The 22,866-nt window shown below is 39.8% G+C and overlaps 1 protein-coding gene across 1 annotated transcript; it reads left to right on the top strand.

The window, feature by feature from the left end:
• The first annotated feature begins 215 nt into the window (after positions 1–215).
• On the top strand, positions 216–4,488 carry LOC122342246. Its single transcript, XM_043236055.1, has 8 exons — positions 216–273; positions 1,164–1,493; positions 1,589–1,888; positions 2,144–2,206; positions 3,685–3,762; positions 3,940–3,981; positions 4,040–4,168; positions 4,243–4,488. The coding sequence occupies exons 1-8, from the start codon at positions 216–218 to the stop codon at positions 4,296–4,298; spliced, it is 1,056 nt and encodes a 351-aa protein (XP_043091990.1). The 3' UTR covers positions 4,299–4,488.
• Positions 4,489–22,866: the final 18,378 nt, after the last annotated feature.

Genomic DNA, 22,866 nt, shown 5'->3' on the forward strand with positions numbered 1-22,866 from the left:
GATTGAAAACCTCGCAATGAAGCAAACAAATAGCTCTTCAAAATTCTACAATTAAATTCAAACTACAATAAGTGTTAACCGCCTCAGATTAACTGATGAGCAGAAAAGTAATTCATCGGTATAGTGTGGGCGATCTTAAATAGGATCTTAAAGTCTGGCGGAGGAGCTGGCGACGTTTAAAGGAAGAGATGCAATTATTTGGACAGTAAGAGAAAATGGCTGATAAGAGTCAGATGTGTCTGCTGGGACTCGTTCTCTCTGCACTTCTCACAGGTGAAGAAATCTCTTTATTATCTTTACCCTAAAAGATGCACGATTTGAACAACGGTCTATTTAAACAATTAAGTTGGATTTCTGAAATAGCGTCTGAAGCTTAACTCTGCACAATGAAATTTTGATGAAATTCATGTGATGTAAATACCGTTTTATTATTTATTGCTTGTTTAGAATTGTACATTTGAAACTCTCAAAAGTCTCCTAAACTATGAAGTATACCAGAAAGCAGATTGTATGACATGCAAAAAAAATAAAAAAACAAGTACATTTCCTTTAGTACTTCTTAAGATAAACTTATGATCATCTAAGTGTACTCAACTCTGCACCATGAATATGAACTAAAATGCACTTTTAACATACTTTGTTTTTAAAAACGTAATTAGTTACCACTTGAGTGTACTATTATATGATATATATAGATATATATGTGGTTTTCATCTCACACTCGATCTGCATTCATAAGGATTTTTGAAAATAAAAATCATCATAAATCACTCATCTTTGCAAGCACAGGGTGTTTTTTTTTTTCATCGAATCAATTTTTGCTAACCCTGATTTCTTCATTTCTTTCTGCAACTACCCTGAACTTAAAACATGAGACAAAAAGATTGTATTTACAGATTATTCATCAAGAAAATGTCTGAAATCTATCCAGCTATCTATCTATCACATAGCAACCTCCCAGAATACCCTAGCAAGCACCCTGAGTACCCTAGAAACACCCCGGGTCTATCACATAGCGACTATTTATCCGTCTATTGTTTATTCTACTTTCTAACTTCTTCACATCAACACATTCAAACTAGAAGCATTTTAAACCGCTGCTTTCTCAAGACAACTTTTGCCGAACGTTTATTCAAGCTTTAATAATTATTATCATCATTTAGGTACCAGTGGAGCGCGTGATACTCATGTGTTCTGCAGTTCTGGTGAAAATGTCAGTCTGCCCTGTAATAATGCTCTTTTTGGCTGTACATCAACTGCATGGATGTATAGCAAACAATCAGGGACAGTTGAACTGATTCAGAAAGGAAAAAAGAAGAAAGACATAGAGAGATCTGAGAGACTGAGTCTGGGCTCTGACTGCTCTCTGAACATCACTAAAGTCACGAAAGAAGATCATGGATCTTACATCTGCCGGCAATTTGTGACTGGAAAACAAGGAAATGATGAACAACAAGGAAATGATTCACGCGTTTATCTGCATTTTCTTCATGGTGAGTGTTTCTTTAAGTTGTATGATTAAATCCTTTCTTTACGTTTAATCTCACACGTTCAGTGTCAATGATTTCTGTTTTATTTTGTCTTTCAGTCACTTCATCCTCCTCTCAGATCAGTCCAGGCAGCTCTGTGACTCTCTCCTGTCAGTTGTATTGTGATCTAATCTCTTGTGATTCTTTGGTCCGTGATGAAGTTCAGCTGATCTGGGTGAATCAGTTTGGTGTGAATCTACAGACAGACTCCAGATATCAGATCTCATTCTCCTCAGAACACTGTAACATCTCTCTGACTACAAAACTCCAGAATGAAGATCTCAACAGAGAGTGGAGATGTGAGGTTACTCAGAGAAATCAACCGAAGACCTCGGTCACATATACTGTCAAGTATTCAGGTAAAAGAAAACCAAACCCAATGGATTTCACAAACACAACATGAGGATTAATAATGTAGTTAATTGAGGACTAACTAAAGAGATACATGCTGCAGCTTTTTACTCTTAAAAATTAGGCATAAACAACTTAATGTTGTACAGAAATAACTCTCATCCGTGATAATTCAACGCAAACTATATTTCATGTGAGTTTATCAAGGATGATAAAATGAATGTTTAACAGTGTGTCGATGATAAACGTTCATCTTCTTGCAGCTGCAGTCGATTCAACAAAACCGCTCCCAGTCAAGAATAAACCAAGACAAACTACACGACCAGGTGCACCATCACTGACTCACAACATCAGTGTCTGGTTTATACACGAGTCACGACCATAGTACACCCTTTAGTCCAGGGATGTCAAACTCAGTTGTACAAGGGGCCAAAATTCAAAACACACTTTAGGTCGCGGGCCGAACAGGATAAACATTTATTTAACACACTAAAACTAAATGTTATTATGCTGAAACAAACGTAAACCTTAAATTACTTCTATTTAATTTTTTGCTCTTCATAAAAACATCTTGTTAAATATAACATTCAAATTCCTTTGCTCCTATGTCAATGTATATATATAAAAAAAAATAAACTTAAATATCCCAAAAGATTTTGCTCTCCTTAAAAATACCTCCTGTCGAAATTATACAAGTTAGAAATATGAACATGCTACAAAACCTGGAAATGTACATAAAATGTGTGCTTTTCAGCAATACCAATTCAAATCATTCCGTTTTCTTTGCTCTTATGACTCTGATCTGATTATATGCTCTGACCGCAGCCGGATACCTGGCATCTTTTTTTGGCAACAAGTTTGGTGTAAAGTCCTGTGTTGTGGAGATTCTCAGGATGGACAGCAGGTGCTCATCAGTGAGACGACTTCTGTGTGCTGTTTTGTTCACCTTCATCACTGAGAAGAGCTTCTCACACAGATATGTGCTCCCAAACGTGCACAAGCTTCGAGCCGCATGAAGACGGAGCTGAGGCATTGATGTAGGGATGGAGTGAATGAACAGTGTCGTACTTTGCCTTCAGTGTCCCATTACATTGCAGCTCAATCAGTTCCATCTGAATCTGCGCAGGTGCAGTTTCAACATCGACGGCAAATGGTTGCGAAGCAACTCAAAACTCTTTTTTTGTGCTTCAAAGTCACTAAACGCCGTGCGAACTCAGCGCGTAGTGTGCTCGGTTCGTTTTGGGGAACACATTTGTGCTGACTTGGTTCAACATTACTTGCTCTGAATCCAGGTCTTTCAGGTTATCCTTGTGTTTTGTCTCAAAGTGCCATCTTATATTGAATTAGCTCCACAAATGAGACACACGGGTTTACCGTCCCGCATCGGTTATTAAAGGCTCTGTTTTCAGAATCAACTTTTCTCTTCGGCATCGTGAGGGGTATCTTCGGCTAACGGCTATCTTCGTAATATCTTGTAATAGCTAGACTTAATTGACGCGAGAAGTAAGCGGCAAGGCAGCTGAAGCGTTGCATTATGGGATCTGTAGTTCTGTGCAGTATTGCGTTAACAGCGCTTCATATCGATGGGCCATGAATAACGATAATGTAAAATGATCTTGCGGGCCAGATATGATTGCAAGGCGGGCCGGATGTGGCCCGCGGGCCGTGAGTTTGACACATGTGCTTTAGTCGTTTCAAAATGATTACACAATAAAGCTTTTTACAGAATATAATATAAATCATTCACTTTTTCCTCAAGATTGTACTCCAGATTGTGTTGATTATAAACGTTCATCTTCTGCAGCTGCAGTCGATTCAACAAAACCGATTCCAGTCAGCAGCTCCGAGAAGAAACCAAGACAAACTAAACCAGCAGCTCAAGGTACGTGATCCCTGACACTTACTCAGCATCTCAAGTCTCTTTTTTTAAAAATAATCTTCATGACTATGGTTTTGCATCTCAATGTACAACATACCAGTGGATCCACTGAGATGGCTTCAGCTATGCATGGCTTGTTCACATCTCAGCACGTTTGAACTGATCTAATGTGATCCACAGATGCAGCTGATAGCGCGTGTAAGACGATATCGTTATTCAGAGGTACGAAATGGCTTTGCTTGCACCGAAACCATCACTGAATTTTTCAAGGGTTTGATATGGTCCGTTGCTCCATACTCTAGCTATTTTTCTCGCATCTTTCCTGCAGTCATTGTGATTATTGTTGAGATCGCAGTGTTCGTTGCTCCTACTGTCGTTCTTCTTCAGATCAGCTGTGTTAAAAGAGCTGGTGAGTTCTGAACGTCACGAATCTCTTTATTTACACGTTAAAAGGTCATTAATACTATTGTATTTCTTTTGCAGGCAGGAAGATCTCTCGCCACCCAGAGGAAATAGAGATGCCTACAGTATTACAATAACGTACTCTCATAATACTACTTATTTTCATATTTGTAGATATACGCATACAGCTTTCGGTGTTATTTTTACAGCGCTTTTTATTTTACAGAATGCTTTAAATATTAAATAAACCGATACATGTGCGATTATTTACGCAAAAATGTATTTTTATATTTAAAATAAATTAAATTTAAGTGTTTTATTGATCCAGTTTTTATTCACAATATATGCTGCAGATATTTACAAATGCTTTGTTTCCTCTTAACCCTAAATAGGAAAATACTGAAATAATTGTATTCCGCATCAACATACTTCAGCATGATTTCTTGTTAAAGCTACGGTTCAAAGGTTTTGCTTCTGTCGCCATCTATGTTTAAAAACCTGGTATTGCAGTTTCTTGCTGAATTATATTTCATATGTAGGATATAAAAAAGCGCTCCCTTCAAACTGGTTTTCTTTAAAATATAAATTCTGAAGCAATCCTTCTGACTTTTTTAAATATTACTGATTATTTATATTTTTATATCATTTTTGTTATATTTTATTTAGTTTTTATGTTATTTTATATTAATATTATTTTATAATGATATTTTTATTATTTAAAAATTTAATAATTTTATTTTTTTAAATGTTGAATGTTTTGCATACAACTAAATATTAAGTAACATGTTAGTCTTAAGATAAAACATAGAAAATAAGTGTGGACTAAAGATGTTTAAGTTGTTTTTAGATCACAAATGTATTTGCTTGTCAATTTAAAAGGAATTGTATATAAATAAATATCAAGTACAGTGTGTCTCATATTTGCATTATTGAATATCCTAAACTGTAGGGTGTTTATTTATTTTCATTGTTAAAGTGTTGAAAGATTTTTCAAGAAGTTCCATTCTATGCTTAAAACTGCCATTATTACAGTCTCCATAAAAATATAATATACCTTTTATTATACCTTTATTATTATAGTATACCTTTTATGAAAAAAATGTTTCTAGCATGGGATTAAGTTAATAAATGAAGGTTATGGCAACATTATGTCATATTTAACATGTTTTTATTTGATATCATATAAATATTTTCCGCCTCAGGGACCCCTCCATCATCAGGCTCCTAGAATCGTCTTAACCTTCCTCCACTGGACTGAGGTGAAGACTTCTGTCCAAATCCTAAAAGTAGACATAGATAATAAAAAGTTCAAAACCAATTACAAATAATGTGCATTTAGGTTTTAAAACTTTGAAAGACTTAGTATGAATGAAATATTCAGATTAATCTTTTCGACGCTGACTCAGAAAACTGAAGAAGTCAAAAAGCTGAACATCTGATTGTCCAAGTGCATGAATTATTTGAAATTGACTTACAACAATGATTGATAAATAATGAAACAATACCCGTTTTACTATGTCACGTCTCGAAGGGTAAGAGAAAACACCTGTTCCTCCATGTCCTCTCACTTTCCACGACTTTTCGATTAAATGTGAATCCTTACTTACTGACATTGTATCACCACAATTCTGGGTGGATTTGCCTTAGAATCGTGGTGTGAGCGATACCGAGTGAAACCAGTGCAACCTTCACCACTCTCCAAACCCCTTCATCACTTTTGAAGACTTTTCTAAAATATAAACCATAAATAATAGGCTCAATAATAGGAGATGGAGATTGTGAAAGAGGGTTTCATTGAGCTTGTGAGGAACATCTTTTGTGAATTTTATTATTCTCTTTTCATTCCTATGCGTGACCATGGACCACAAAGCCAGTCATAAAGTTGAATGTTGGGATAGGACAAAACATTTGAAAATCTGAAATGTAAAAAATCTCAATATTGAGAAAGTTTTCCAACTGAAGTTCTTAGCAATGCGTATTACTCAAAAACTATGTTTTAATATATTTACAATAGGAAATATACTAAATATCTTCACGGGGCGTGATCTTTACTTAACGTCCAAATGACGGCAAAAATTATTGAGGCGTATTTTTGGCTAGTGCTATAAATATACCCTAGCGACTTAAGACTTAAGTCCAGGGTCACATACTTTTGATCGCATGAATCTCCATACCCCCTTATACAGCGTGCCTGTGTTTAACAATGAACTTTGCAGATAAAGTTAAAGATAAAGACAACTTAAGACCTACTTAATGTGTTATGCTTCCTTTCGTTGTCCGGTTGGCGCACAGGATCCGCTGTCTAGTTGGTAAAACCACCTGTGCTCTTCTAGATGCTGTAGCATCGGTCTGTCAGCTGGATTGCGGGTCAAACACTGGTAAATCAGGCCACGGCATTCTGTAAAGTTTTCAGAGGAGAGCGCAGGTTAGTCATACTTTTCAAATGTACCAAATTAAATAATCGGGTCTTTACACATGTTACTTGCTACACCAAGAGTAAAGAGGTCTCTGTTCAGTTTACCTGAGGATAAAGTCTGTTTCACGGGAGTGTAGTTACGCAGTATTTTGTCTTTGCTTTTAAAGGGCAGATATCCATGCAGGATTCGGAAGAGAATCATGCCCACAGCCCAGACATACGCCGGGCCGGCGTGGAACGTGGAATCCTTCATGACCTCGGGTGGGGTGTACAGCTGTGCTCCTGCAAGAGAAACGTTTTTAGCATCGAACAATTGCGTTATCAAAAGGCAACACCGTGATCAATGTAACACAAAACACACCTTGATATTGACTGCTGAGATTGCCCCCGCGGTGGATCAGTTGAGCGCAGCCAAAGTCAATTAGCTTGAGCTCCAAAGTAGTGGGAGTCACTAGGATGTTCCCCGTGTGGATGTCGCCGTGGAAGACCCTTCGGTCGACGCAGTGTTTCAAAGCTTGGATTAACTGACCGATTAACCAGCATGCTTCCCGTTCATTGATGGGCTCCGAGCACTCGATGTACTCATTCAAGGTACAGCAAGGTTTAGGGAACTCCATGATGAGCACGAAGCTCGTCTTTTCTCAGTCCATTCGTACAATTTGATGACGTTGGGGCATAATGGAGGTTTTCCCAACCTGAGCAACATTGCCACTTCTGCAAGCACGGGTTTGGAATGACCAGCCTAGAGAGAGAGAGCAAGAGAGAGAAAAAAACGGTTCACTACTTGGGACGATGAACATCATTCTGCTTAGATTTGCACTTAAATCTCTGTTGTCTATTTCATTTCTGCTTTATGTTAGCTACAGGTATTTACAGCAATAGTCACTCAATCCTTAGATTTGTCAACTTACAAGATGAAGATAATGGTCAGTCTGACGCTTATGGATGTACTTCACGGCAACCTGTGAATGGCAAAACTTAAGTTAATTTCTCCAAACACACCAAAGGATCTCGACAGTGGACACACATCTCTACATCTGAAGCAAAATGATGATACAAGTCAATAAAATTGCTTTACCGTCGTTTTGTCACCAAATAGGTAGGTTGCCTCATACACCTTGCCATAACTTCCGTGTCCTAGAAGATCTCCCAATAAAAAGACAGGTGCTCTACCTGAAAAACAGATAGGAAGAAGTTACAGTACCAGATTTACAGTCTGAATTCTGATTTAAAGCAGAGAAATATAGGTAATAATGATTCACCGGATTGCAGATTGATTCCCAAATCCGAAGAATCCGGCTCATGCGGCAACGCTGGAGTGGCTGGATTGGCTGGAGTGGCTGGATTGGCTGGACTGGCTGGAGTGGCTGGATTGGCTGGAGTGGCTGGCTTGGCTGGAGTGGCTGGATTGGCTGGAGTGGCTGGAGTGGCCGGAGTGGCTGGATTGGCTGGATTGGCTGGAGTGGCTGGATTGGCTGGAGTGGCTGGATTGGCTGGAGTGGCTGGCTTGGCTGGAGTGGCTGGAGTGGCTGGATTGGCTGGAGTGGCTGGCTTGGCTGGAGTGGCTGGATTTGCACTGGCCTCTTGCACAGGTGGGGGGGGGGACTGGAGAGCTTCATAGGCCTGGTCAGAACTGGTCTGACAGCTTGGCTCAAACTCAAAAGAAAGGGGACAATCTGCTAAGTCCTCATCACTGTCTGGATCCACCTGTGGCGTCGAACCCTGGACAATCTTGAGTCACGACAGAGGAGGAGGTGCTTTACTGCCTCACGGAATCTCCTGATGAGCATACGGACCGCTTTCCCTTTCTCTGCTTTTTAGGCTTTTCTAAAATGGAGTTAAATAATACAACAAAAGTTACATGCAGTGAATTACAGCAGTGCGTGGTAATAAACAACAGATGGTAGAAATAACAGAAACCTAAAGTAACTAAGACTCACCATCACCCAGATCAGAACAGGAGGGATCTGCCACAGGTGATGACTCGGGATCGGCCATTTCTACGTCAGGTATTTGCTCGCTCCTGGAGGGACCTGGCACACACGACGACTCTTCACAGACATCTTCACTGACCTGGCCTGGCAGACACACCGGCTCAGGATCTGTGTTGGCCGTCGGTGCGATTCTGGGAGGATTCGGGAGAGGCGTCAGCTCTGAATCATCTTGATCCGGCTGTGGTGTAATATTCACCACTCGGTTTGGATCACAGCAAAGGAAAGGACGCTTTACAGCCTTCCATACTCTCCGAAAGACAGCACAGGCTCCTTTCATCTTCTTTCCTTTTGCAGGTTTTTCTAAAATAAAGAAAAATCGAGGGTAACCTACAGATCTCTGACTACAGATTCGAGTTCTGGGAAAGAAAGTGATGTTAATAAATGCACCTACAATAACCAGCTCACCTGTTGGGCTGTTCTCCACATCGTTTGAAGGACAAACCTTCACGGGTCCTGCATTATCTGAGCCAACGCTCCCTGAATCTCTTGTTGTTGCCTTGACAGGCTTTTTGTCAGCTGTCTCTTTAATGCTGACAGAGTCAGACATCACGTCTGAAGTAAGACCGATCATCTCCACTCTTTCTCTCTCAACTTCACTAAACTCCATAAAACACTGTTTGATTATATTATAAACCAAAAGGAGTTCGTGTCAGTACAATGTTTATCGACTGAAGCATTCGGTGAGAACAACCACTTTCCGTCGATACTTTACACTTTCGCGCAAGAAATGCGATTCAAAAGTTCGAATTCGAACGCGTGGTTTGTGACGTCATACCTCGATGTCACGAGACCGCCGACCAGCGCGCTTCTTGTTTTGTTTTGAACCGTTCTAAACAGGCGCGTGCTTGAATTTCACAGCCGGCTCCATTCATATATTAAATATATTAGTATAAAAGTATATTGTGACTTAAACACGCTGCACGTACCGAACGTAACGTCCGTGCCTAAGCGGGTATCGGCGCGTGAACTTCCTGGGACACGGTAATGTCTTATAGTGTATAACGTTAATATTTTGAATAATATCACAGTTTTATAACGATTTAACGAAGAGCAGTTCATAATTTTCAAAATAATAATTTTTCCGCGACAAATCTGAGGGTTTGTTAGGTTTATATCGTGATGATTAACGGAAATGGTTTTGCTAACGCTAAATTAAATTGGAGAATTTCATTTCAGAAGCCATTTGAAAGTTTGACTTATTATTTGATACTTTAAGCATTTTGTCACTCATTCATAATAGATACTGAATATACATTCTAGTAATTTTTGGTGCGTCTAATTTATTTACTGTACCTAAATATTTGTGTTTTCACTCAGCAGTAGTGTATTTTTTCGCTTATTCCCTACAATGTTTATTATAGCATTGTTTCCTTGGTCTATAATTTGTATTTGTACTTAATTAGAGGTCACTTTATTTCAATTCAACCTTTCTATGTTATAAGGATCGTATTTATTTTTGTCACGTGTCCCCTGTTTTTCTCAGATGCATCATTCCCTGCAGGTGCCTGAAGATGATCTTCTCTGGTCGACTCAAGAAGATGTGATGACCTGACCGATAAAGAAATGGCCAAATTCTTGGTAAGTCGAGCTCATCGCTGTACAACAATCATTGCCGTATCGGAAATCTCAAAATATAATTTTATTTTGAGCTAGAGCTGCTTTACAGCACACTTTAGATTTGAAGGTTACGTAACACACTTGAAGATCTACCTAATGTCATCAGAGAGAGGAAGAAAACACATATATTTGGTAACACTTATATTTTACTTAATGCATTACTAATAAGGTGTTACTGCAGAATTAATAGGCAATTCTTTTTCTAATACTGTTGTTGTTACACAGCAGGAAATAGAAACTTGGCTGATAGGACGCAGTTATTGCATGGATGGAGCGAGAACAATGTAAGCGTCTAAAATACTTTCACACAGTTCAGATGAATGGTAAAAATCACCTCCTTTAACAGCGCAGTTAAACCAAATGTATGACGCTAAAATAAGTTCAGCACTAAAAACATCATTGTAATAAGACGTATTGTTACATGCATCTGGCTTATAGATCAACCGCTTTTTCTGTGCGCGCACTTTAGATGTGTGAGAATATTATTCTCGATATTCGAAACGATACAATGTAAACACAAGGAAACCTGCTTCCTATTTTCTCTGAGGCAGAGACGTGTGAATCAGTCAGATATAAGCACTCACACACTCACTCTCGTCTGGTTTGTTATTCAGAAAGACTTGCAAGGAAACTGCTGATGAATCTAAATTACGTGCATTTTACACGATTGCGACACGATTGACTGGGTTTGAGCCCGGCTTTTCTGAGCACGCTCTTCTCACTATTTTCATTATAAAAATATAATTTATAAATATATAATAAATAGAATTGATCACTATTTTTACTATTTAAGTGTTAACAGCATCTATTTGCATTTTCTGTAAATAGGATCTATTATTTAGAAAAATACTAATTTGTTCACATAGCCACTGACATATTTTTCTTACCTATTAGTAGACCACTTGCAAAAATGAACTTAAATGATTATTATTAGGATACCAATAAAATGAATATAAGTTCAATTATTGGCTCTGATTTTACAACAGTTATTAAGTTATTAACAGAATTAACGTTACCCATTGACGAAAGTACGAGCGAGAACTGTTGCCATGGTGACTCATAATATTTGCGCTCCATTGATAATTGATAACACATAGGTGTTCTTTTGGTTTACATGGAAAACTCAATATTTTATATGTTCTATTTAAGAGCATTTGAGAATTTGTAATATTTAAAATGTCATTGAACATGTCTAAGTGTTAAGAGTCATGTGTTTGGTACAGATGCTCTGTATGAAGAGGAAAGTTGTTAGTGATGTATCTTGTTGGAGTCTCTTTCACAGTGTTGTAACTCACAGTGCCTTTGCTGACTTCACTGAAGGAAATTTACTGTGGCTTCGCACTTTTCCTCCACCCAGTTACTGTTACAGAATTCTGTTTGGGTTTTTTTGACAAAAATTGTGAACACAGCTGGTGCACAAGTGAACAAGTCACTCCGTTGAAGAAGCACCCTCCATCTTGAGTCAAGGATACCAAAAACAACTTCAATACCCACCCAGACCAAGCTGAGGTGAATGACTGAATGACTCTGGGGTCAGAGTTGATGTAGCCTTTCATGGGCCAGTCCAGAACAACAATTTGAAGCCTGTGCTCGATATCTAAGATGGTAAGCGAAACACGTAAAGCCCTGAATATCTGAGGGAAAACGTGTCTAAAGTTAGGCCAAGAACTGTACAATTTAACGAAACAATTTATAATATTGCCGATATTTAAGCAATTTCACAATCAGGGTATTTGGTCAAAGTCATGAGAGCCAAGTAATTCAAAGCTGTGTTAATAGTCAGCACTCGTGGAATGCTACTTGTCCAATACAAGGGCTTGGATGGAATTGACATATATCACATCCTTTTTTTTTTTAATTGCACTGGTGCCACTGATGTGAAGCACATCAACAATCGGTCACCAGCAAATAGCAGAAGAACTCTACACAATTACAAAATGATTCTCTGTGCTGATGATGCCATCATTGATGCCAAATACCGGAGAGGTCTTGACTACAGACCTCCTTGAAGATGCAGAATGATGATTAACCAGTGGAAAGTATTCCTCAACACATTTATGCTCAGAAGATCGTGTAGAAGATGACCTTAGCTGGTGCGTGTCTCACAACTATTTGCATAAGGTTCAGTCTGACACGTACAAACATTTCTGTGAACTGTGAGGACTTTCCATAGACTTCTATGGTTTTTTACTGACCAAACAATATATTTTATGGGATTATGCCCAGGATTTTCAACCAGGTAAAATTTGGTGGAAAACTTGCTTGATTATCCGTTAGATGTATCTTCTTGGAGTCTCTCAGTTTCCTGGCAGTGCATTTGCTGACTTTTTTACTGGGGCTTCACACTTTTCCTCCACCCAGTTACTGTTAAAGAATTCAGCTTTATTTTTGACAAAAATTGTGCAGAGCACAGCATGTCGTGAACACAAGTGATGAAGTCACTCCGCTCATGAAGTACCCTCCATCTTGAGTCAAGGATCCTAAAAAACAATTTCAATACCCACCCAGACCAAGCTGAGGTGAATGACTGAATGACTCTGTACTGGGGTCAGAGTTCATGCAGTGCGTTTTATTCATATCCATACCGTTTTGCTCCAAAATCACTATAGAACACCGTTGCAGTTTTATTATTCATGAGTCCAAGCATCTCTGTCTGCACGCTATTCAGCTATAGTTATATCTGATGCATTTGTCCATGTAAGGGATTTTCTGATTCTCACACATGAAAGAAACATTACAGTACATGGGCGATATAGTAACTTGTAGTTTTTCAGCAAACTACTTTTTACTCTTAAAGCGGACGTACACGGGGCGATTCTGAAGGTCAGAACGTGTCACGGTTGATTTTATTTGAAAATCGTAAACTGTGTCATAAAAGAAAGAATTCAGAAGACATTCAGTCAACTGCTTCAGAACCCTGGGTTGCCAGTTTGGTGGAAAACACAGCATATTTTATTTCTGTCTTGGAAGCTGGCAAAGGAAAGGTGTCTGAGCGGTAATCTGGCAACCTGCGTGTGCATCAAGTTTTGAGTAGGACATCTCCAATATTTTGAATTTGTACTGCAATACCTAGTTCAACCACTTTCTTTTAACCAATTTGTTGCTGTTCTCACAAAACACTGTTTTTTCCAGCCAGATGCAGACTATATTCTCAGCAATGTTGCTCCTGAAATGAGAGAGAAATCAACTTTCAGGACTTCATCACAATTGGTGTGAGTGCGACGGGACGATAGTCATTGAGGCACGAAACCACAGACTTCTTAGGCACCGGGACAATTGTTGTTGTTTTGAGGCACGTTGGAATGACAGAGCTGCTCAGAGAGATATTGAAGATATCAGTGAAGACATCAGCTAGCTGCTCTGCACACTCCTTTAGTACTCTGCCTGGAATGTTATCCAGTCCAGCAGACTTCCGTGGGTTAACTCTATAAAGTGTTTTCCTCACGTCAGCTGTGGTGAAGCAGAGTACTGGGTCATTGGTATGAGGGGTGGACTTCCTCACCGTTGTTTTATTTTGTGCCTCAAAACGTGCGTAGAAGTCATTCAGCGCATCTGGTAGGGAGGCATCACCATCACAGACAGGTGGAGTTGTCTTGTAGTTGGTGACCGCTTGAATGCCCTGCCATATGCGCCGTGAGTCACTGCTGTTTTGGAAGTGGCCGTGGATTCTTTTAGCATAAGCGCTTTGCTTCTCTGATAGCTCGGGACAGTTTGGCCTCGCTGTTTTTAGGGCTGCCCAAGTCTCCCTCTTTCAGAAGTAAAGTCAGTAAACTCAAAACAGTCCTGAAGAGCAGAGATGGATCCTGCTGGCCAGGTTTTAATCTGTTTCAGAACCGGTTTAGAGCGTCTGATGAGTGGTCTGTATGCTGGAATCAACATAACAGAGATGTGGTCTGAGTAGCCGAGATGGGGCGGGGCTCCGCGCGATCACGCGCCGGGAATGTTTGTGTAAACAAGATCCAGAGTGTTCGCTCCTCTCGTAGCAAAGTCCACATGCTGATGGAATTTAGGGAGCACTGTTTTGAGATTTGCGTGATTGAAATCTCTGGCGATGATGATAAACAGTCCATCGGGGTGAGCATTCTGCAGCTCGCTAATAGCCTAGTACAGCTCGCTCAGAGCTGAGCCACGCGTTCCGTAAAGACAAAGGCGCGCAGCAACGCGTGCAACGTCGTCGCTCAGTTTAGATATTGCGTGGTTTCTGAGCAGTTTCAGTGTCTGGTGGTCGTATGCGCAGACACAACTGTCGTTGGTATCCATGCCCTATGAAATTACAGCTGAAGCATACAAAATTTTGTCTTGAACAAACAAAAACACCATTTTGGTTCCGGAGTGGCCGCTGCGTGCTACTGCCGCGCCACCATCTGGGATTATCTCCATGGTTATTACAGGGTATTGTATTCACTTTATTGAATAGTAGAAAGAAAGACCACCACAGCATCATGTGTAACAGTAGTTTATTGAGAAAAGACATTAGGTATGATATATGTATCATTTAGTTAAAATATAGCCAGAGATAAAATATGTATTAGTAAGAACTTTGAAGATTAGGAATGTTACCGTTGAGTGCTGAGTTCCCGGCATGGAGAGGAGAACATCTTAGAAAGATCTTTGCAGAAGAGCAGACTGATAAGATGGCTGTGTTTTTATAGTGAGCTTCTTGAAAGGGAGGTCTCCAGCTGTACGGGACTTTCCCAAAAAGTGTTGACTTGCACCTGTAGTCTACAGTCATGTGAAAAATTAGGACACCCTTTGAAAGCATGTGGTTTTATTGTAACATTTTTAATAAATGGTTATTTCATCTCAGTTTCAACAATACAGAGAGATTAAAGTAATCAAACTAAACAATGAAAACTGAAGAAAAGTCTTTTCAAGATCTTCTGTACATGTCATTCTACAAAAATGCCTATTCTAACTGAGGAAAAAGATAGGACACCCTTGCCCCTAATAGCGAGTGTTACCTCCTTTGGCTGAAATAATGGCAGTGAGACGGTTCTTGTAGCCATCTACCAGTCTCCGACATCGGTCTGAGGAAATTTTACCCCACTCCTCAATGCAGAACTTTTTCAGCTGTGAGATGTTTGAAGGGTTTCTTGCACAGACAGCCCTTTTCAAGTCACCCCACAGCATCTCAATGGGATTCAAATCTGGACTTTGACTTGGCCATTCCAGGACTCTCCATTTCTTCTTTTTCAGCCAATCTTTGGTTGATTTACTAGTATGTTTTGGGTCATTGTCATGTTGCATGGTCTAGTTCCGCTTCAGCTTTAATTTTCTAACTGATGGTCTCACATGTTCTTCAAGCACCTTCTGATACACAGTTGAATTCATGGGGGATTCTATGATGGTGAGCTGACCAGGTCCTGCTGCAGCAAAGCAGCCCCAAACCATGACACTTCCACCTCCATGCTTCACAGTTGGTATGAGGTTCTTTTCTTGGAATGCTGTGTTTGGTTTACGCCAAACATGTCCTCTGCTCTTGTGTCCAAATAATTCAATTTTGGACTCATCTGTCCAAAGAACATTATTCCAGAAGTCCTGGTCTTTGTTAACTTTATCTCTGGCAAATGTCAGTCTGGCCTTGATGTTTCTGTTGGAAAGCAAAGGTTTCCTCCTTGCACACCTCCCATGCAAGTTAAACTTGTACAGTCTCTTTCTGATTGTAGAGGCATGTACTTCTACATCAACAGTAACCAGAGCTTGCTGTAGTTCTCGAGATGACACTTTAGGGTTTTTGGAGACCTCTTTTAGCATCTTGCGGTCTGCTCTTGGGGTGAACTTGCTGGGGCGACCAGTCCTGGGCATGTTGGCAGTTGTTTTGAAAGCCCTCCACTTGTAGACTATCTTCCGGACAGTGGAATGGCTGATTTCAAAAGCTTTTGAGATCTTTTTAAATCCCTTCCCAGACTCATAGGCTGCTACAATCTTTTTTCTGAAGTCCTCTGACAGCTCTTTTGCTCTCACCATGGTGCTCACTCTCACTTCAACAGTCAGGAACACACCAAACTAAATGTCTGAGGTTTAAATAGGGCAAGCCTCATTCAACATGCAGAGTAACGATCTACTAATTATGTGCACCTGGTGTGATGTACCTGTGTGAGATCTGAGCCAATTTAAGAGGGAATACATGTGAGGGTGTTTTTCCTCAGTTAGAATAGGCATTTTTGTAGAATGACATGTACAGAAGATCTTGAAAAGACTTTTCTTCTGTTTTCATTGTTTAGTTTGATTACTTTAATCTCTCTGTATTGTTGAAACTGAGATGAAATAACCATTTAATAAAAATGTTACAATAAAACCACATGCTTTCAAAGGGTGTCCTAATTTTTTCACATGACTGTATATAGGAGGGCTGCACTTAGAAGTGAACCAGAAGATAAAGCTGTACCTTGGCGACACGCTTCTCTGATGCCAGACAGCCTCTGAACGACCGAGCTCGCAAATTATACAACTTTGTTTTTATTTCTATTTTATATTAGTGTTTTATTTGTAATGTATTTAACCTATATATAATAAAACTATATCTTATTATAACCAATATGCTCGCCTGACAAAAGACTCTGATTTCAAGACCAGAGCAGAACAGACCACGGAGAAGTCTTCTGTGACCTGTCTTGTGAGTATGATTCAATCAATCAATCAATCAATCATTTTTATTTATATTGCGCTTTTAACAACATAGGTTGCATCAAAGCACTGTACAGTATAATGACAGAATTAAATGATTAAATGCTTATGAGAGATAGGATAGACTCAACTTACTTTACCTTACCTGAGGATAAACAAAATAAGGTAGAAGGTGCAGGAGATTTGAGCACCATAAAACACTGGGCAGCAGTTAATATTGTGGTACGAGATTCTTCCCGTCGTTCTGTTGACTTAGTCACTCATTCAGCATCAGACTAAAGTTGGTCTCTCCTGTAGGGCACTACATCAGTCACATCTGTGACTTTACTGGATCTTAATGACTGGAAGGCAGTGACACCAGTATCAAAAGAACCAGATGGTCAAAAGCATCAATTAACATGGCCATGAACGGATACATGCTCTTCTATGTGAAGAGTTAAATGTTAGCATAGTACTAGTGCTAAAATAATGTTCAGAGCTCAGTTTGTGTGTAGAATGATTGTTGTTTTGTGCCTATAGCTCAACTGCAGCCTGTTGATGCTGTTTTATAGAGGAAGGAACAACTTCCAAAGTCAAAAATTGGACTAGAGAAGATGCTTCCGTGGTTTCTCCAGTCTCCAAGCACTCATCCGCCTTCCACGATTCCTACTGGATCGAGAATGGAAGAATGGAGACATATGAAGAGATGCTCATCTAAACCAATCAACACCATGGCAGGAAGCGAGTTCTTGACCTTGCAGCACTGGTAACATCTGCAGGCTCTAGAACTGAAGATGGCATGCTTAAAATGTTTCATATGCATGACATTAAGGTTTCAGATGTTGTTCACAATGACTTTTGCCTGTTTCCAGTCTCTTCATAGCAAACATGATGTATCAAAGCATGAGTATATACAGCAAATTACCTGCCTAACCTATTCTTACAGACTTTGCACAGAAAGTCCTTAATTCAAATTCTAAAGGACGCTATAAAAAGCAACAACTTTATGAAGGTCATTGAGACGGTAAAGGAGACAGCATGATTTGACTAAAATAAGAACTTGCTTTGAAAAGCTGTTAAAAATAAATTACATTTTACGTCATCAGCATCCCAGCAACGTTATCAAACTAAATAAAAAAAAAAAAACGTCCAAAAACTTCACAAGCATCTTGACAAATGTGCAGAATTGGCAACTGCAGAAGTGAAGTAGGAGGCAACAGTGCAGAACGTTTCCAGTTGAAGGAGAACCAAATTGTTAAGAAACCTCACAGGAGCACCGAAAACTGAAAGGATATGTGGCCTGTACATTAATTATTTTAAATTGATGTATAATAACGATTGCTGAATAAGACACAATATGTCATGTCTCTAAAGGTAACTCTAAACCTAATAGAATAAATTAAACTTGAATTACAATGTGACATTATTTTGCTTTTGACACAGTTAACCACCAGATCTTCCTGTGCACCCTCATAAAGATGGGCATCTCAGGAACAATGCACGCCTGTGGTTAAAGTCGCACCTCTCAGGTAAGTTCTTTCAGGTGTCTTTGACAAGTTAGGTTTCTAATACCCCCAGCATGAACCGGGTGCTAGTTCAGAGCCGGTGCTTTTGCTTGTTTGAAATTAGTTCGACTGGCGAGCCTCGTTTTCCACTGGCTAGAGAGCACCGGTGCCAAACTCTCACGTCTGGCACCAGTGTATCCAGAACAACCCTAAACTCCGTCAACTTTTTTTATGCAAAGAAAAATAACAGCTTTTTTCAAAAATTTGGCACTGGAGCACCATTTTGGAGAGTATTCGTAGAATGCAAACTACACAGCAAAAAATTCAGGGTTAAATTAACTCCCACAGAGTTGATTTCAACACTTTTTCTGAGTTTATATAGCTCCACACTCTCTGGTGTTAAATGAACACTTTTAAAATAACAATAAAAGAGAAACACTCTCAAGTAAAAAAAAAACAACCTTTCAGATGAAATTGCATGAAGTCAAACCACCCTTCAATGCAATCCAGCTTCATGTACTTCTGCTGTTTGTTGTACTTTATCTGGACCAACGTTTTACCTGGAACATGCAAAAGAGTTTGATATTGATATATAATCGACAATGGAAAAAAAGTACTGTGCAATGTACTGTCATGTCTACAACGTGCCTATTGCATATAAAAGTCTTAAAGACTACACAAACGCATCAGGTGAATGTTTTTTATGCGCTCTATTCTATATTTAATCACTTTAAGTTTGTAAAACGAATGTTTTTGGGCGGCGATTTGAACTGCGTGGGCAGAGTCTAATTACATCTTTACGGAGTTGTTTTAACACTGATAATCAACTCCAACACCAAATGCCATTTTACTCTAAATGTGTTAAAATTACTCTTTCTGTGTTAAAATTAACTCAAGATGTTTAACACCGAAATTTCAACTCTCCAATTTTTGCTGTGTACATACACTCTTCTGTATCATCTGCAATTCTAGGAAACGTGTATTTATACTTTAATTTGAATGAAACCAGTGTATCTGTATTTTGTGGCTGTCACGGGATCAAGGACAGTTTTTGGTGCACTTTTGGCTTTGGCCAGGATTTTCTTCACCAGGGAACAGTTCACTTGGAGGACCACGTGAGCAATGCAGTGATGCATGGAGGTATGGATAAATCTATTTGTAGGTAGAATGATGAGGTGAATGCTTTTTAGTGGACATTATCTCTCTGTACAGGACCTTCATATATCACTTGCGACCTGTACTGCACCTGTGAAGACTGGTGGCAATGTGTTTGTACTGGACCACAAACATGGAACCCATTGACAATTTGTTACATAAACACCATGGGAAGAAGGACATCCTTAGGATGGGTGAATCAAGAAAACCAGAAATAAACTAAAGATGGACATCACCCTGGAAATGAACATAAATGAATTCTTAAAGAACTTTACAGAAGTTTTGTATTCTGAAAGAGGGAAAAACAAGTTGTGGACATGAGCAGATGGGAAATGTAGCATGGAATGAAACGTAGGGTGAATTCAGATTGATTGAGACATTTTCTGTCATTGAAATGACTTTGAAATAAAAATCCCAATCAATCTGAATTCACCCATACTTTTGTTGCGTAACAGGTCATTGATCCACAGATCTTCGGTGAGCCTCCTCTGTCAGATGAAGCGTCCCCATTTAAGCTAAGCAAAGAAGCAAGGTAGGCGTCCATATTCTTCGCCCACATCTGATGTCAAGCTGACTGTCACGGCTTTCATTACTGTAACAATCTCTGAGAAAAACAAACATTTGACAAGTCTGTTTTAAGAATACATTTGAATGAATTGTTTTTATGCATTCAAATGATTAGACATGCTAAAACAGAGAACCTGATAACAATAAAATACACTCCTGAACGAAATCTCACAAGTAATCCCATTTCGCATTGGTGGATGCGAAACGTTGCCTCAGAAATGACAAAACAGGAACTGATCGATGAAATTGAGTTTTTAAGACCTGTAAATGACGCTCCACCAGTGCATAAGTTGCGATTTTTTTTTTTTTTTTGCATAAAGAAACTGCACAGTTGGTTCGATTGACTACCCCAAATATTAATGATATTGCGGTTGAGGCTTTGTCTCGCAGATTGCGTGAGCTCTCCACTGCAGGGGCATTTGATGCTCATCGGGCGAAGGCTCCTGCAATGATGTAATTTAATGTGAATGCACACCCAGAACAAGCAGCAGGGTCTAAAGTCTGTTTCTACTGTGGAAAATCTGGGCATTTCGCCAAGACTAGTCGAAAAAAAAAACTTTGACAACAGGAGGAAAAAGGGAGGATTAGGTGGTTTCAGGCCCCGGCCTGAAGTCCCAAGCCCGCAGCAGCAGAAACAAAACCTGCAATATCCTACTAGTTGTAATCCCGTTAGGGATGCCCACAGAGTCAGTCCCTCTCGTGATGCATATTCAATAATCTCCATTACATACCCTAATACTCTGTTTTGCCTTTCATTGAAATGTATGTTGATTCTAAACTATGTTTTCCTGATCGACACGGGAGCTAGTAAGTCTTCTCTGTCAAGTAAATTTTACAAGGGCTCTATTACAGGGAAAACGTTCAACTCTGTGGGAATAAGTGGTGTCCCTGTTTGATGTGAGATGACACCAACACCACCGGCGATTTGCTGCATAAACTTGGTGCTCATATTACATTTGACAATAATTCTCTGCAACTCATGTTTCCTGCCGTCTATTCTCTCACTGTCAATGCAGGAAGTGCTCCTTTGGAGGACACAGCTGCATCTGCAGCCATACCGGAACTGACAGCTGTTAACCCTCGACTAGGGGCGGCGCATAAGGATGAAGCAGGCCTTATTAACGCCCGCCCATACAAGTCTACTCTGCTCAAATGCACACCAGTTTATTGTAAACAATACCCTCTCTCCAATGGAAAAAGAAGATGGAATTCGGCCTGTTATTGAACAGTTACTGGCTCAAGGCATTCTGATCCGCACTCATTCACCCTACAATACGCCAGTTAATCCAATTAAAAAGGCTAATGGTTCTTGGCGATTAACACAGGATTTAAGAAAAATGTATGAATTGATAAAGCCATTAACTCCTATTGTACCCGATGTGCATACAATACTTAATTCTATTCCTCACTCACATGCTTATTTTACAGTTATTGATCTCTGCTCTGCATTTTTTCCTTTTCCTGTAGATCCTGAAACGCAGCCACTGTTTGCATTCACCTTTGACCACACCCAATATACATTCCATCGACTTCCCATGGGTCTGACCGATGCGCCTTCCTGGTTCTCTGCGGTAGTGCACGAGATGGTCAAGGATGCACAACTACCACCAAACACCTGTTTGCTGCAGTGTGTGGATGACCTGCTAGTTATCAGAGCCTCTGATGACTCATGTGCTACTGCCTCCACCATTGTGTTCAATATTCTATCTTAGGCTGGATTAAGGCATCCAAAGACAAATACAGTGGGTTCGAAGGAAGGTCAATTATCTTGGACATGAACTGTCACAAGGCACAATAAAACTGTCTGAAGAGCGCATCAAGGCCATTGCTACATATAAGCATCCTTCTACGAAGAATCAAATGCAAAGCTTCTTGGGCCTAGTGAACTATTGCAGAGCGTGGGTGTATGACAAAATCCTGAGAGCGGCCACCCTACTGGACTCTGATGATATTACATGGATGACTGAAATGGACCACGCATTCAGACATCTACAAGCGTCCTTGATTAAGCCACCTGCTCTTGGTTTACCTGCATATACGAAAGACTTTCACTCATACTTGCACGAAGGCAGAGGAACGGCGGCAATCTTGGCTCAGGAACATGGGGGTAATTTCCATCCTGTGGCATATTTGTCAAAAACATTGGATTATGTGGCAAAGGGGCTTCCCGTCTGTCTGCGTGCAGTGGCTGCTACAGCGATCATGGTACAGGACACAGAGCGTATTCTTCTATCACATCCGTTGATTGTACATACTTCCCATCAGGTAGGCGCTATTATGCAAAACATTTCTACTCAGCACGTGACTGCTCAAAGACGTTCAGGTTATGAAGCAATACTACTAAGCTACTGCTAATGTAATCCTGAAAGCAACCTCTGTTGTTCACGGTCCTACTTTATGTTTGCTTAAGTTGTTAACACAGGGTGAATTCGAGGAGACGGATCATGACCAGGATTCAAATTTCTACGGCTTGCAGGCCAGGTGTGTCTGCATCTGTCCTGGAGGAGGGGAATCATTGGTATGTAGATGGATCATGCTATAAACCAAATGATAACGAATACTGGTGTGGCTGGCTGCTCAATTGTGGAATTAGCTGATCGCATAATTGAGGCGTACACGCTCCTGTACAGATCAGCGCAAGTAGCAGAGTTAATTGCACTAACAAGAGCTTGTCAATTGGCAAAAGGCCAGTGTTTCAATATATACAACTGATTCAAAATATGCACATTCAGTCGTTGCATGGCTTTGCGAAATTATGGCTGGAAAGAAATTTTAAAACCTCTGAAGGAAAGCCAATATCACACCATAGTGTGTTGGCGGAGTTAATCCATGCAGCTCAGCTACC

This window comes from Puntigrus tetrazona, chromosome 4 (assembly GCF_018831695.1).
Source record: "Puntigrus tetrazona isolate hp1 chromosome 4, ASM1883169v1, whole genome shotgun sequence".
In the NCBI taxonomy this organism is placed as follows: Eukaryota; Metazoa; Chordata; class Actinopteri; order Cypriniformes; family Cyprinidae; genus Puntigrus; species Puntigrus tetrazona.

Excerpts from the sequence above, each read along its gene's own strand:
- LOC122342246 (XM_043236055.1), top strand. The coding sequence starts at position 216 with ATGGCTGATAAGAGTCAGATGTGTCTGCTGGGACTCGTTCTCTCTGCA. Across the intron at positions 1,494-1,588 it reads TTATCTGCATTTTCTTCATG|TCACTTCATCCTCCTCTCAG; the intron begins GTGAGTGTTTCT and ends TTTGTCTTTCAG. Across the intron at positions 3,982-4,039 it reads GACGATATCGTTATTCAGAG|GGTCCGTTGCTCCATACTCT; the intron begins GTACGAAATGGC and ends AGGGTTTGATAT.